General features: G+C 35.7%; 1 protein-coding gene and 1 long non-coding RNA gene across 15 annotated transcripts in view; one reads left to right on the forward strand and one right to left on the reverse strand.

The window, feature by feature from the left end:
• The window catches only part of Sarm (sterile alpha and armadillo motif), a 727,304-nt gene extending 718,802 nt beyond the window's left edge, over window positions 1-8,502 (forward strand). For all 13 annotated transcript variants that reach the window (XM_067085040.1, XM_067085041.1, XM_067085045.1 and 10 more), the window contains 4 exons: window positions 74-263; window positions 686-807; window positions 1,281-1,553; window positions 6,583-8,502. In XM_067085040.1, the coding sequence (XP_066941141.1) occupies window positions 74-263; window positions 686-807; window positions 1,281-1,521 (553 nt within the window). In that variant the 3' untranslated portion in view covers window positions 1,522-1,553; window positions 6,583-8,502. The remainder of the gene's footprint in view (window positions 1-73; window positions 264-685; window positions 808-1,280; window positions 1,554-6,582) is intronic.
• LOC136827425 (uncharacterized) overlaps window positions 1,559-14,584 on the reverse strand; it is a 332,974-nt gene continuing 319,948 nt past the window's right edge. For both annotated transcript variants that reach the window (XR_010849807.1, XR_010849806.1), the window contains 4 exons: window positions 11,735-11,870; window positions 10,084-10,219; window positions 8,802-9,038; window positions 1,559-6,296 (listed from right to left, as the gene is read on the reverse strand). This is a non-coding gene — a long non-coding RNA (uncharacterized lncRNA). The remainder of the gene's footprint in view (window positions 6,297-8,801; window positions 9,039-10,083; window positions 10,220-11,734; window positions 11,871-14,584) is intronic.

The raw sequence follows: 14,584 nt of genomic DNA on the forward strand, positions 1-14,584 counted from the left end.
TGTAATAGCGACTTTTAGTGAAATTCTTCTTTATATAGCAATTATCTAATATTTGTCTGTTTCTCTCTTGCAGTTTACTAAAAGTCCACATGCAGCTTAAGGATTTCTCTGTATTTATTGATGTAGAAAGGCTGGAAGCAGGGAAGTTTGACAATAATTTATTAAATTCAATTCGACAAGCTAAGAACTTTTTGCTAGTTTTAACACCAAATGCCCTAGATAGATGTCTTGGTGATACAGAGTGCAAGGATTGGGTTCACAGAGTAAGTACAGAACTGTCTTTTGTTGAGATATTGCGTATTTTTAGCTTGTTATATTCATATTGGCAGGGCTAATTGTAAAAGTTTCTCTTTTCTTTAATTTCCATAGTTCTACAACACATGCCTTTTTTATTATTTATACACCAGTATTTCAGCTTTGTCTTTCACTTAAAGTATGGTAGAATTGCAGTGTGTTAGTGTTTAACTGTTAGTTATCTCTTGTAAACATGTTTCATTCTTCCCCCACTAATATTGACGGAAGAAATTTAACTAAAAAATGGCTGGATACTTAAGGAAACAATATATATATGTGCAATATATTTTTGTGTCCCTTTATCGTTTTTAAGTGTTGTAACCCCGTGAATATCACGCTTGTTTCTTTTGTTGCAAATATATCTAAATTCCTACTCTCTTTTTCTTTTCAGGAAATTGTAGCAGCTCTCCAATCAGGCTGTAACATAATTCCCATTCTTGATAATTTTCAATGGCCCGAACCAGAAGAACTTCCTGAAGATATGCGAGCAGTGTGTTATTTTAATGGTGTAAGGTATGCATCTCTAAAACCACTGTGCTTTAGTACTTACACAGAATATGTTCTTGCTCATTTATGAAATTTTTTCTTAACTTAAAAAGTGAATTTTTAGTTTTGTTGTACAATTAATTTTTATTTAATAAGCAATCTTTAACTTGCAGTACTATACAGTATTTTAGTGTATTGCATATATAGTAGCACCTAAACTTAGATGTGATGGGGTCTGGCTTTCTGTAATGTAATAAAGACCCCTATACTATAGTCTACACTTTAAAATTTTCTAGATATCTTACAACTAACAGCAATTCTGTATAGTTGTTAAACTAAACTAACCTGTACTTTACACATACCACTCTATTTAAGAGATATCACCATGTAACACATCCAAAATGGTAGCTTAGCAAAAACAAGAATAATATTGTAGCTAGAGACAGAACAAATTGTGTTACAAATAAATGAAATTTCATTAAATATATTTTATTTTTCAGATGGATACACGATTATCAAGATGCCTGTGTAGACAAAATTGAAAGATTTATGCGTGGGGAATGCAACGTTAAAGGAGAGGGCCAACTTGGTCGTTATGTGGGTGGTAGTTTAGTAGGAGGAATGGCAACTCCAGGCACGCCTTCAACATTACCAAGAGGCCCACCAATTTACCAGCGAACTACAAGCACAGAAAGTGGGAAAGGCTCTTCCTGTTCAGACAAAGATTTTGCTAAAGACTGACGGGGCGACCCTGCATTGGTTAAACATAGAAGGTACGTTAAGTAGTGTACAGTATTGGTATTTAAAATGTAATTGTTGTCGAATTTTGTTTTTATGGAGAATGCTTTAATTCATATGCTTTCTCAGAGGAAGCTAACATTTTGTCACAGGATTTCCTCAATTCCTTGATATCACATGTAAGTGATACAGAAGTGTAGTAATAATAAGGTTTGGTTCATTATGTTGGATTCTGTACTTGAGATAAATTTGCCTTATGATACATTCTCTGGCTTCCAAAGTTCTTAACTGGAGCACTGTTTCTTGTGCATGGAAATTAAGAAGAATAGAAGGGTCTACAAATCCATATTTTATTTTGGCTGTTACATGATGAACACAAAGAGGTCATATGAAGTTGACAACCACAAATAAAGTACCAGCAGTACTTATCAAGATAGGTCAGGCTAATCTAAGTAGGAAAGATAGGTTCACTATTGCCTCGCCATATTATAAAAGTGTACTTTCTATTCAGAAGGGACGTGCTTTTTGGCCAATTTAGCCACATTTAGCTTTAAACTTTTATCACCAGGGTGATCTATGATCATTTAAGATGAATTTTCCATTAGTCTTCATTTTTCTGGTCAGCTCTGCATGAGTTGACTGTGCCGACATTAATTTTACAAATCTGTAGCTTGTTCTCTGTTTTTTGGTGCTGGCTTATTCTCCATTTTTTTTTTTTTTGTGTGTGTTTCTGTCTTGTTTCGCCATTTATTTTTTATGGTTTCTGGTCATGAGGTAATTTTTTGGATAAAAAACTGTTGAGCACAAAATGGAATTGAAGGGACAGGACACACATAACTTGTCTTTATTGACAGTGTTACACAAGAACTTGGCTCCCAAGGATGTTTTTATGAATGTTTTCCATGTGTATTACTCAGGGTGTGCGTCCGTGTACACCCTGTCTGTGTGTATAGCAGCAGAAGTAGGTGCAGGACTGATGAACACCAATTCTACTTCTTAAACATTCTGAACTATGAAACTTGTGGGCAGAGGAGAGTACTTGATACAGAAGAGGGGGAACAGGGAAAGATAGCTTGATTCCACATCACTTGATTTGGCAGCGTTGAAAATGTAAACTCCCTTAAATTTAACTTAATCTGTTACCTAACAACTTCCTATTTAGTTCTGGGCTTTTCTGTCTTGTCTTTGCATGCAGGAGCAAGGAATTGATTTTTATCTCAGTCAGTGTTATGCACATGACCATAATACATGCTTTTTGGTCATCTTAACTCTCCCGTTAGCAGGTACGTACATGCACACTGGCCAAGCTGACAATAGTTATTGTGAAATGCATGAGCATTCCAATCCATTTGCAGGGCTAATTTGTATTGCACTATCGCAGAGATACTGTATATGAGAAAACTCACTGATGGAAGAAATTATTATTAACAAGGAGTGTGAATGTGGCTGAATATTTAAGTCATTGCTCTTAAATCCTGTAGGTCAGCCTTACTGCCCTGCATGAAATAAAGGCTTTCGAATTGTGAAAACTTTACATACACTAATATTAAACAAGTATAAATTTTAAGTGCAATTCTTAGTTAATTTTAATTTGTAAAAACTTTATATATTTAAATTATTTATGAAAACTTTATATACTGTTTATGAAAACTTCATATATTACAAATACTATGTAGTCATATTAACAAGTTGTAAATCTGAAGTTATAGCTCTTAATAAATTTTGTTATACAGAAAATGCAAAGGCTTACCACAAAACAACTGAATTCTTATTATTATTTAATTTAATACCTGAAGCCAAAACTTGCAAGAAACAATACACTCAAGTAGCCAGCAGAAAGTATTTTCTACGATATTAAGATAATCACAATACTGGAAGTTTTAATATGACAGAGTGTAGCCAGCAGAAAGTATTTTCTACGATATTAAGATAATCACAATACTGGAAGTTTTAATATGACTACTTTAAGAATTATTATGGCTTGGTAAACAAGGTAGCTATAATGTTTGTGATGGGGGCAGAGAATGGGTTACCCCTCTTTTCACCATTTCATTCTTTCTTTGGCTGCCATCAAGAGAGGATACTTTTCCTGTCTCTTACTTGTGTGATCTTTGAATTTTGGATGAGTTTTCTGATATTGTTCTTTGCCCTGTGCATAGTGAGATTACTTTCTATATTTATTTATTGCCTTCTGGTCATGTGTTTCTCAATTATGGGGAATAAACTGCACCAATACAGGCATGGAGGTCCTGGACAGCCTTGTAATCGTAGGGGAGGGAACATAAGCATTCCCTTCTGTCTGATGAATGTTCGTCTTGGACCTCACCTTTGTAGGTGAAGTATGGCAAGAGGAGAAGGAAGCCTGGTTGAAGCCTGGTTAAGTTTTGCTGGACTCTTGAGAGGGAATTACTCCTTCAGAAATGTCACCAAATCCCATCTAGAATCTTTTTTCCTCTGGTTATTATTCCCTCATCCTCTTACCCTTGGCTCATCCCCTAAGAATGATGTATCACCAACAACAAGCTCAGTCATCTCTCATCTGAGGATGAGGAAGCTAAAGAATTGTTCTCTTTTGACTCTCTTACGAAATTCTGGCCTCCTTTGAATATTTCAGGTAGTCTGTCACTTCCTGCATTCCTGGACTCACTTGCAAGAAAGATTGATCAACCATTTACCAATGTGTCAACCACTGCTTGTGCAATTCCAGTCTTTTGTTTACAACAGGTAATCCATTGGCTGTGATGATGCATGTAGCTGAGTGAGCACACATTTCCCCTTCTTTCCCTTCAGCTTCAACCACCCTTCTGATGTGCAAGCTGGACAAGGGAGCAAAAAGGAAGCATTCTCATCGTTCTTCCTCCTAGTCATCATTGTCATCTTCCCGTTGACCTTGCACTCTGTTCCTCAGCATAGGAAGAAGGGGAAATTCACCTGTAGGCAAACTCTTCTGTGTTGAGAGATCCAATCTGACATGATGCTGAGCTATAGCTTTTCACCACCATTGAAGAGAGGTGTTTGACTGCTAAGGAAGATGAGAAAGTGTGCAATCTGCTGAAAATTACTCCAACTGGAGAGCTACTCCCTCTTCAACACAAGTCACAGATGAAGGCTACTTTCCTTGATACAAGTTTGTGGAGAAAAAACAGGAGAACCCAGACATTTTTTTTGCTGCCCTGCAAGAAGCAAGAAAAGTTTCTTTCTTGCTAGAGATGCTGTGAAGTTAGATGCTAAACTACCTGATGATACCTTTGAACGCATGGTTGACATGGGAGGATAGGCCACTGGGGCAACTCCCTTGGTGCCTCTGGTGCAGAGCCTGAAATCTGCTCCCAAATGAAGATTATGAATAGGTTGAAAAGCAAGGTCATCTCTCCAAGATTATTAGATTCACGAACAAGTGAAATAACCATCTGAAAATGCTGCTCCAATTCAGCCTGAATGGTTCGTTGAGGAACAGGTCCCTCAGGTCCTAAAGGACCCCAGAGGGCTGTGCTACCCCCTCTCCAGAAGAAGGGGTCTTATAAGACTTCCACTTCCTCTCCCATTCAGTGCCAGATAAGGATATTGGTCAGAATGGACCTTGACTCTGACACCCCTGGAGGTCTTATATGGCCTTTAGTCCTGGAGAGGCAGTAGCATACCCCTTGGGGGACCCTTTAGGTCCTGAGGGACCTGCTCTTCCGGAACTCCTTCAGGCAGAGTTGGAGCACTGTTTTCATGAAGTTATTTTGCTCATTTGTGAGTGCAATGATCTCTGGGAGATGACCTTGTCTTTTAACCTGTACATGACCTTGATTTGGGAGCAGATTTCAGTCTCTGCTCCCGAGGTGCCAAGGGAGCTGCCCCAGTGGTCCACCCTCCTGTGTCAACCACATGTTCAAAGGTATCACCAGATAGTTTATTCTCTCTACCTTCACAACAACTGTAGCAAGAGAGTAAGTCATTCATGCAGAGCAGCGAAAAAAATGTCTTGGTGCTTCTGCCTTTCCTCTGCAAACTTTTTAAAGAAAGTTCATCATCTGTGGTTGTGTTGTATAAAGGGTTTCTCTTCACAATATTTTTCAGCAGACTGCAGATTTCCTCATCTTCCTTTGCTGAAACAAGCACCTTTCATTTCAGTGGTAAAAAGCTATGGCTCAGCCTCATTTCAGATTCCAAACAAAGGAAATGTGGTATTATCCATGCTTATCAAGACACTTCAAGCAGTCTTGTCCTCCCCTGGAGCTCCAGTCCCTAGAATGGGATGTTTCACTGGTGTAACAAAGCCTTGTGGGGCCCCCTTGTTGACCTTTGTCACATTCCTCAGGCAGAGATCTAACACTGAAGTCTTTCATTTTAGCTTTAGTCTGGAGTATATGTGGGATCTGCATGGCATGCCTGTCTTATCTCATTCAGTACTCAGGAAGGTGGGGATCTCTCTAGTCTTCTTTCAATCTGGAGTTTTTAGTTGAAACTCAGAACTTTTTGGTTCTGGATGAGAGGCTAAAGCTTCTTGTTTCCTTCCCCCAAAAACTTAGTTGGTGAAGACCCAGATGAGATGCTGTTGTGCCTGGTCTTGCACCTTCCATTTGAAAAGGACCCATTTCTTAAGGCTGGAGGGTGAAACTTCCCATCAGTAAAGATAGGCATAAAAATGTGTTGTCTAGGAACACCTTTCTTTCTGGCTTTGCAAGGCTATCAAGCAGGGTTGTGATTCCTCCTTGGAAGAGTCTGGGCTCCTTCCCACTATTAAGTGTTGTGCAGAAGACCCCATGTTTCAAAGGCTGTGGTTTGTATACCTAGAAAAAATGAGAAAAAATATTAATTACCAATATTAATTACTATAATTATGTTGGTGAATATGAAAGAAATTTCAGCAGCTTTGTTTCTATAACATACATACATTTTATTTCCTCATATTTCAAGAACAAATATTTTAGGTGCTACAGTTCTACTGTATTATTTTTATAAATTTACTACTTTGTTTTTCTGAAGCAATTTTATAAAGAAATACTGTGCTTATTTTATACCTATATATGATGATTAAATAACAAATCCTAGCTTAAAATTTCCTTGTCATTACAGAATATATGCCACAAGTAGCCCAAGATCTGCTTCACCATTGAGGTGGGGGGGTAGAGCAGCAAGTCCAGTACCACGGCTTCCAGTACGCGGAGCAGGTGGACACAGGGGACTAGGGGCAGGATCACCCCTTTTGCCCCGCCCCAATCGCCGAGCACTTTTACCTTCACGATCTTTAAGTCTTGACACCGGGTTAGATACAAACAGTGCTGCTGGTTCAGACTCTGAAAGTGCAACAGATGTAGTGAACTCATGCGAGCAGTACTTGCAACAGCAACAGCAACCTAGACCACCTCCATACCAACAAGTGGGGCCAGAAGCTCGGCCTCCAAGACGGAGATTAAGCAGTATACCGTGTGAGAGCAGTCCAATAGCAGAAGAGGAGACTGTTGTTGATGAAGAAACAAGTCGACCAGAGTCAATGGACGAGACTTTGGGAGGGAGCAGAGAGGATTCTTGCTACTTCGATCCTTCTTTACAGTCCTCTAGTGCCTCTTCTAGAAGGTCATCTATTGCTTCAGCTGATGAGCTCCAAAGAAAATCTTCATTTGTCAATAAATGTATGACACGTGTCCGAGGTTTTATGAAAAAATGAACAAATTCTCACACAATTGTACACTAGTTGAGTGAAAATATGGTGCTTGTGGTGTTATTGCGAAGCACTAAGGCTGAGGTCACTTGGCCAGAATGGCGACAGGACGCTTGGTTGACCAGTGCAGGGAATTCTGAACCTGGAATGCCAAGTGTTGGGACCACCTTTGAACTTATAACTAAGGTCACTCACTTGGCTAAGATTGTCGTATGTCTTAAGTGCATTGTTGAGCAACCCCATTGTACTGACCTAATGCCAAATTTGTGAATCTGTGAATATTGTCACAAGTTTAATGATAGAGGAGGAAGTCTTAAAATACTTTTGGTTTTATTTTCTTTTTTTCTATAGAAATCCTGCCATTTAAATTTTTAACTTGCTAAATGCAGCAGCTGTTCAAAAAATAATCACTAAATAGTGAACTGATACCAAACATACTTTGTAAGCATTTAGTGTTTCCACTGTTTTCCTTTGTCTATTTTACTTGCACTTTTTCTTAAGTGCTATGTTTTTAAGATATGGATTAATGCCATCAATCAATCATTCTTGCAGTTCCTTTCTTTATGTGCAGCAACTATGGGCAACTTTGATTTTCAGAATAGGTTTTAGTAAAAAAAAAAAGTATAAAAGTTCTCTTGAAATGATTTAACTAATGAAATTTTTAAAATTTTATTATACAATTTATATATATATATATATATATTTTGTGTATGGTATATATGTTATTAATATATGCTTATACACAGAGCTTTATTTATATTTATTAATGACCACATTGTTGACAGAGCTTAGTAATGTGTAATTAAACTAAAGAATGTGAAAGTCCTAATTGAGAATTACAATTTCCCCTTAGTTTTAAGGTATCGTTGTTATCTCACCGTTCATGGTCCAAAATCATATTCAAAGAATATTTTTTTTAGGGCCTCTGTAATGTACAGTATTGTATGATACTTTTAAAAAGTGATGTTGCAGTTCTTCATAGTCATCTAAAATACTAGTAGAAGCAATTTTAAAAACCCGAGTACATTTTGTAAAAATTATTCCATATTGAAGAGTTCCAAAGATTAGTCTCTTCATTTACAGACAATGTTAAATTTCTGTAAATGGCATAGTCATGGTGTTTAAGTTAAGGTACTGACTGTTTGGACAACACATGAGATTATTTGTGTTGGCTTTACTGAAAAAGCCTGTTACACTTTAATGATGGTGATCCCTATCATTTTTTTTTTTTTTGTCCTTGTAAATAGAGATTGGCAACTAACGTGTAAGTTTGAGAATTATTATTTTTACACGCAGTAGCCTGGAGCTTAAATAAATACTATTTAAGTAATTAATATGGATCTTATTTCATGCCCATTTCTCAGAAAGAAAATGAAGTTTTGTGTTCAAGATGTACGGCAGTTAATTTCTACCAATAAATCAAAACCTAGCATCATAAAACCTTATGCATTATTTTTGAAGGGGGAGGGGGTTGGTGTCATAAAATTTATATAACACTACATACAATATTGCTGCATGAATTATAATGTTCATAAGTTCTTTGAGAAATTATACCCCTTTAACTACAAAAGAAATAGTTCAATTTCAAGAGTACAAATATTAATTTCATAAAAAAATTTGCTTAGTTACTTACAGACTTTCCTTCAGATGATGATTTTCCTTAAAGAACGGATAACATGGCTCATGTCTTCGTAAGATATCACTGTTGAATGAATCACTGTTGAATGAATGACAACTTTACAGCATTTCAGTTGGCTTATAGGTTAATCCTACCATCTCTACAGACGAAACAATGCTAATGATGTATTCCAAGTCATACATGATGGTGCTTTTGGATTTCAAAAATATATCAAGTATTCAGCCACAATTACTGGAAAACAAAATGGAACATATTATAAGACATCCAATATTTCTATTAGACAACAGTTAATCACAAAGCCTCAAGAATAATAAATTTAAAGGCACTGTACAAGGCAATTATACCACTGAGTCAATCTACTACCCTGAGTCAACCTAATACGCGTAAAAAGCATTTGAAGGCAAAAAATAAACGTTATGTGCTTTGTCACCTTGGTGATATTCCTCAAACTAGAAGCTATAACCAATAAAGAAATTAACGATAGTTCTTTGAAAATTGTTATATAGCAGGTGTGAATGTACACATTATTACAGATTTGTGTATTTTTGCTTAAGTTTTATATGTAATGTGCTTAGGAAACATCTGTCTAATGGCATAAAATTTTTAATTTTTGTTACTTAAATACAGACCTATTATTTTACTTATGGTGAGGTTTCTGGTAAGTAACATTCACAGGAGGGAACCTCTTCCTAGAGATATCACTTTTGCCACTGGCTACCTTAGCAAGCAAACTGCAAGATACTGCAATTTTGCATTTACATTTGATAACAGAAGCCCAAAATATTGCAGAACACCCAGTTTGGAAGAAGTCCAGTTTAACCTTAAAAAATAACTTAAGCAGGCAGCTGTAGGGACAATAAGAACTAAAGGAGCTAGGAGGAGGTACTCCCAGTACAGCTAGAGTTTTACATTCGGGGAATGGAAAATTATTTTACATTTTGTGGGGTCATGTTTTGAACATAACTCGTAATTTACTTATGGTAAAACTATGCAGGTGAGAAGTAAAGGTAGGCCTAGTAGTGCTGTCTCCCTGGGAAGAAAAGTTGGTAACAGGAACCACCAACCTGTCTTTAGGAACCACAAGAGCCTTTGGTGCACGCCCCAAGGATGCTATTGCCTAAAGCAATAAAAATGTAATGTTTGAGAGAGTATGAATCTGTATTCAATAACTGGTATAAACAAAGTGGTGCTAACTCACCTGGGATTTTCACTGGTATATTGTGAGAACATGAATCTGTATTCAGTAACTGGTATAAACAAAGTGGTGCTAACTCACATGGGACTTTCACTGATATCAGAAACAGGAGTATCTGTAACTGGTGAAGCTTTTAGACAGACGTGACTGCTAAGATAAATCTGCATCTTCGATAATATTAAGTCAATCCCAGGCATAGTCAATGTGACATTATTATCTGGAATATAAAAACTTATATAGAACAAACAACATAAATGTATCAATATATACATAAATAACAAGCCATATAACTAAGACAAGTAATGGAATTAATTGAGGCTAAGAAAAAGCAAGTTCAACCAATGGGCAGGCTGAATAAGATCTGGTGGCAATCAAATAGGCGCAACTGCTTAAGAAAGTAAGATTATACACATATCCGGTATGGAACATATTACTATATGGTCATGAATTATGGTATGACAGTGAAACTACAGTATTTCTAAAATATTTTCTCGATTTCCTAATAAATTTCAAGAAGAATACATAAGGTTAGTTATGAAACTCTGCACAAGACAGACATGAGTGGCAGAATTTCAAAAGAGGCCTCTTTGCAGTGATGATGATGAGGTAATGGCATGGAACTTTCAACCAGTATTACATTAAAGCGCATGAACATCAGTATCAATAAAGCCGTTACGAAGACCATTACAGCATTTTACAGTAAATGTAATGAAAGACCTTTAGTCGGCTGCATTTAAGAAAAAAGCACCTTACCCCCCAAAAAATTGCTACAAAAGGTTTCTCAATTGTTTATTTTAGTATCAGTTGTGCTTAATAACACATCAAAAGTCAACCACAATCTGACCATGCAAAAGGTCTGATTTCCAAGATGCTGTCTATAATAGCACCTAAAAATCCTTAAAGTGCCTGTTATTCTTCATTATTCAAACTAGATAAGCAATGCTGGTGCCTAACAACTATTTTGGGAATCTGAAATCCCAATTAGTATATCTGCATTATATTGAAGTATTATGTACTCACAAAATCCAAGATGACGGACCAATATGGCCGCCATACCATGAAAATTTCATTATTCATTCAAATTTATTTTATACAAGTAAATTTAGTGTCTAAACACCTGTTTTGGTGATTTGGGAATCCTAGGAGCGATATGTAATGTACTAAGGAAACATCTGCCTACTGGTTTATTAATAAGACTGAGCACCAAACATAAAATTTTTCATTTTTATTACTTAAATACAGACCTATTATTTTACTTATGGTGTTGCAAGATATTGCAATTTTGCATTTACACTTGATAACAGAAGCCCAAAATATTGCAGAACATCCAGTTTGGAAGAAGTCTAGTTTAACCTTAAAAAATAACTTATGCATGTAACTGTAGGGGCAATAAGAATTAAAGGATTTAGGAGGAGGTATTCCCAGTACAGCTAGAGTTTTACATTCAGGGAATGGATAATTATTTTACATTTTGTGAGGCCATATTTTGAACATAACTCGTAATTTACTTATGGTAAAACTATGCAGGTGTGAAGTAACAGGTAGGCCTAGTACTGTTGTCTCCCTGGGAAGGAAAGTTCGTAACAGGAACCATCAACCTGTCTTTAGGAACCACAAGTGCCTCTGGTACACGCATCAAGGATGCTATTGCCTAAAGCAATAAAAATAAAATATTTGAGAGAACATGAATCTGTATTCAGTAACTAGTATAAACAAAGTGGTGCTAACTCACATGGGACTTCCACTGATACCAGAAACAGGAGTATCTGTAACTGGTGAAGCTTATAGTGAGACGTGGCTGCTAAGATACATCTGCATCTTCGATAATATTAAGTCAATCCCAGGCATAGTCAATGTGACATTTTCATCTGGAATAAAAAAAAAACACTTATAGAGCAAACAACATACAGGTACCAATATATACATAAATAACAAGCCATATAACTAAGACAAGTAATGGAATTAATTGAGACTAAGAAAAAGCAAGTTCAACTGATTGGCAGGCTGAGTAAGATCTGACAATCAAATAGACACAACTGCTTAAAAAAGCAAACAAAAGTCAGATTATACACACATCCGGTATGGAACATATTGCTATATGGTCATGAATTATGGTATGACAGTGAAACTGCAGTTCATCTAAAATATTTTCTCGGTTTCCTAATAAAGTTTAAAGAAGAATACATAAGGTTAGTTATGAAACTCTGCACAAGAAAGGCATGAGTGGCAGAATTTCAGAGGCCCCTTTGCAGTGATGATGATAATGATGAGGTAATGGCATGGAATTTTCAAACAGTATTGCATTGAAGCGCATGAACATCAGTGTCAATAAAGCTGTTACGAAGACCATTACAGCATTTTACAGTAAATGGAATGAAAGACTTATTAGTCGGCTGCATTTAAGAAAAAAGCACCTTGCCCCCCAAAAAATTGCTGCAAAAGGCTTCTTAATTGTTTATCGTAGTATCAGGTGTGCTTAGTAACATATCAAAAGTCTACCACAATCTGACCATGCAAAAGGTCTGATTTCTAAGTTGGCATCTATAATAGCTCCTAAATCCTTAAAATGCCTGTCACTCTTCATTTTTCAAACTAGACAAGCAATGCTGCGCCTAACAACTATTTTGTGGATTTGGAATCCCAATTAGCATATCTGCATTATACTGAAGTGATTACTGTATATACTCACAAATACAAGATGTCAGACCAATTTGGCCGCCATACTATGAAAATTTCGTTATTCATTCTAATTTATTTTATACAAGTAAATTTAGTGTCCAAAACACCTGAATTTTTGGTCTGATTACAAAATTTAATATGGAGGATCGATATGGCTGCCAAACAAAAAGTATATTTTAAATTTACACAGGTAAACATCTGCCTAAATGTTTTTATTAAACAAGAAATTGCCAAACAAAACTACGTTTTTTAAAATCTAAGATTGTCACTTAAATACAAAAAGACATAATTATTTTACTTATGGTGCTTACAGTAAACTGAAGTGAAGATATTGTATTTTTTGTGTTTGACATTTTTTGCATTCAGTCAGTTTTTTTGCATTTTTCCATTTGATAAACAGAAGATCAAAATATTGCAGAACAACCAGTTTATTTAGTATAAAGACTATATACAAAAGAATCAATTAGTTTAACCGATTAAAAATAACTTTTAGGCAGGCAGCTGTAGGGACAAAATAAGAATTAAAGGAGCTCAAAAGAGAACGCTGAGTTTATTCCCAAACAGCATGCTAAGAGTCTTTAACATTACACAGGAATGGATAATTATTTTACGTTTTGGTTTGGGCCACTGAGATTTTGAACATAACTCGTAATTTACTTATGGTAAAATCTTAGATTTACTAAGAAAGGTTTATTTAAAGCATAACATGAAATATGCCTGGTACGTAAAAACACAATGTCTGAAATCATCAAAAAGGATTCAAGTTGGCATAACAATCTCAGAAAGCAAAAGAACCACCAACAAAAATCATTATACTCAAAATTGAATGACCACAATTACTGCCTTTTGTACATTTGTGAACACAAGTCTTGCAAAATTGCCAAAGTGAGAAAAAAGGTGTTATATAACTCAAATATTGATTATACTGATAATGCTAATGATTAACATATAAATCATATATAAATAAATGTAATCCGGATAAATCAAATAAAATAATGCTAACTCAACCTGAAATGATAATTTTCACTGAAATGATAATGTAACTGGTGAAGCTAAAAACATTTAGTGCACAGATTATATGGCTTGCAATAAAATAAATCTGCTTAAAAATCTTCGATAATATTAAGTCAATAAACAAACAGTTATCCATTGTCAATGTGACATCATTATCTGGAATAAAAAAACTTATATAGAACAAACTGATGAAAACATACAGGTTATCAATTGAATCACATAAGTTTAAAATAAAGACAAGACAGAAATCATATCCCAAACTAAGACAAGTAATGGAATTACATTGAGACTAAGAAAAAGCAAGTTCAACACAAGACTGTTTTTTGATTCAGGCTGAGTAAGATCTGACAATCACCTTTTATTTTCAAGACGCAACGATGTTCGTTTTGTAAGAAAGCAAACAAACGTCAGATTATACACGTCTGGTATGGAAACATATTGCTTTATCATTGGTCATGAATTATGGTATGACAGTGAAACTGCAGTTTTATAAAAGGGAAATTTTCTCGATTTCTAATAAATTTTCAAGAAGAATACAAGGTTAGTTATGAAACTCTGTCACAAGAAAGACACGAGTGGCAGAATTTCAAAGAGGCCCCTTTGTAGTGATGATGATGAGGTAATGGCATGGAACTTTCAACCAGTATCACATTAAAGCGCATAGAGAATAAAATCAGTGTCATTGTCATGCCACTGTAGTAAGACCATCCTCCTTGATCTGATGCGTCGGTTGCAATAATAAACTCCAGTAAAAGGGAAACTTTTTGAAGCAGAACTGAAATGCAATTTGATTAGTCTATGAGATCAGTTGCATTTAAGAAAAAGCACGATAATAACCCGAAACAAAAAAATTAACATTAGTAAAAGGTTTCTTAATTGTTTATCGTAC

Source organism: Macrobrachium rosenbergii, chromosome 3, assembly GCF_040412425.1.
Source record: "Macrobrachium rosenbergii isolate ZJJX-2024 chromosome 3, ASM4041242v1, whole genome shotgun sequence".
Lineage (NCBI taxonomy): Eukaryota > Metazoa > Arthropoda > Malacostraca > Decapoda > Palaemonidae > Macrobrachium > Macrobrachium rosenbergii.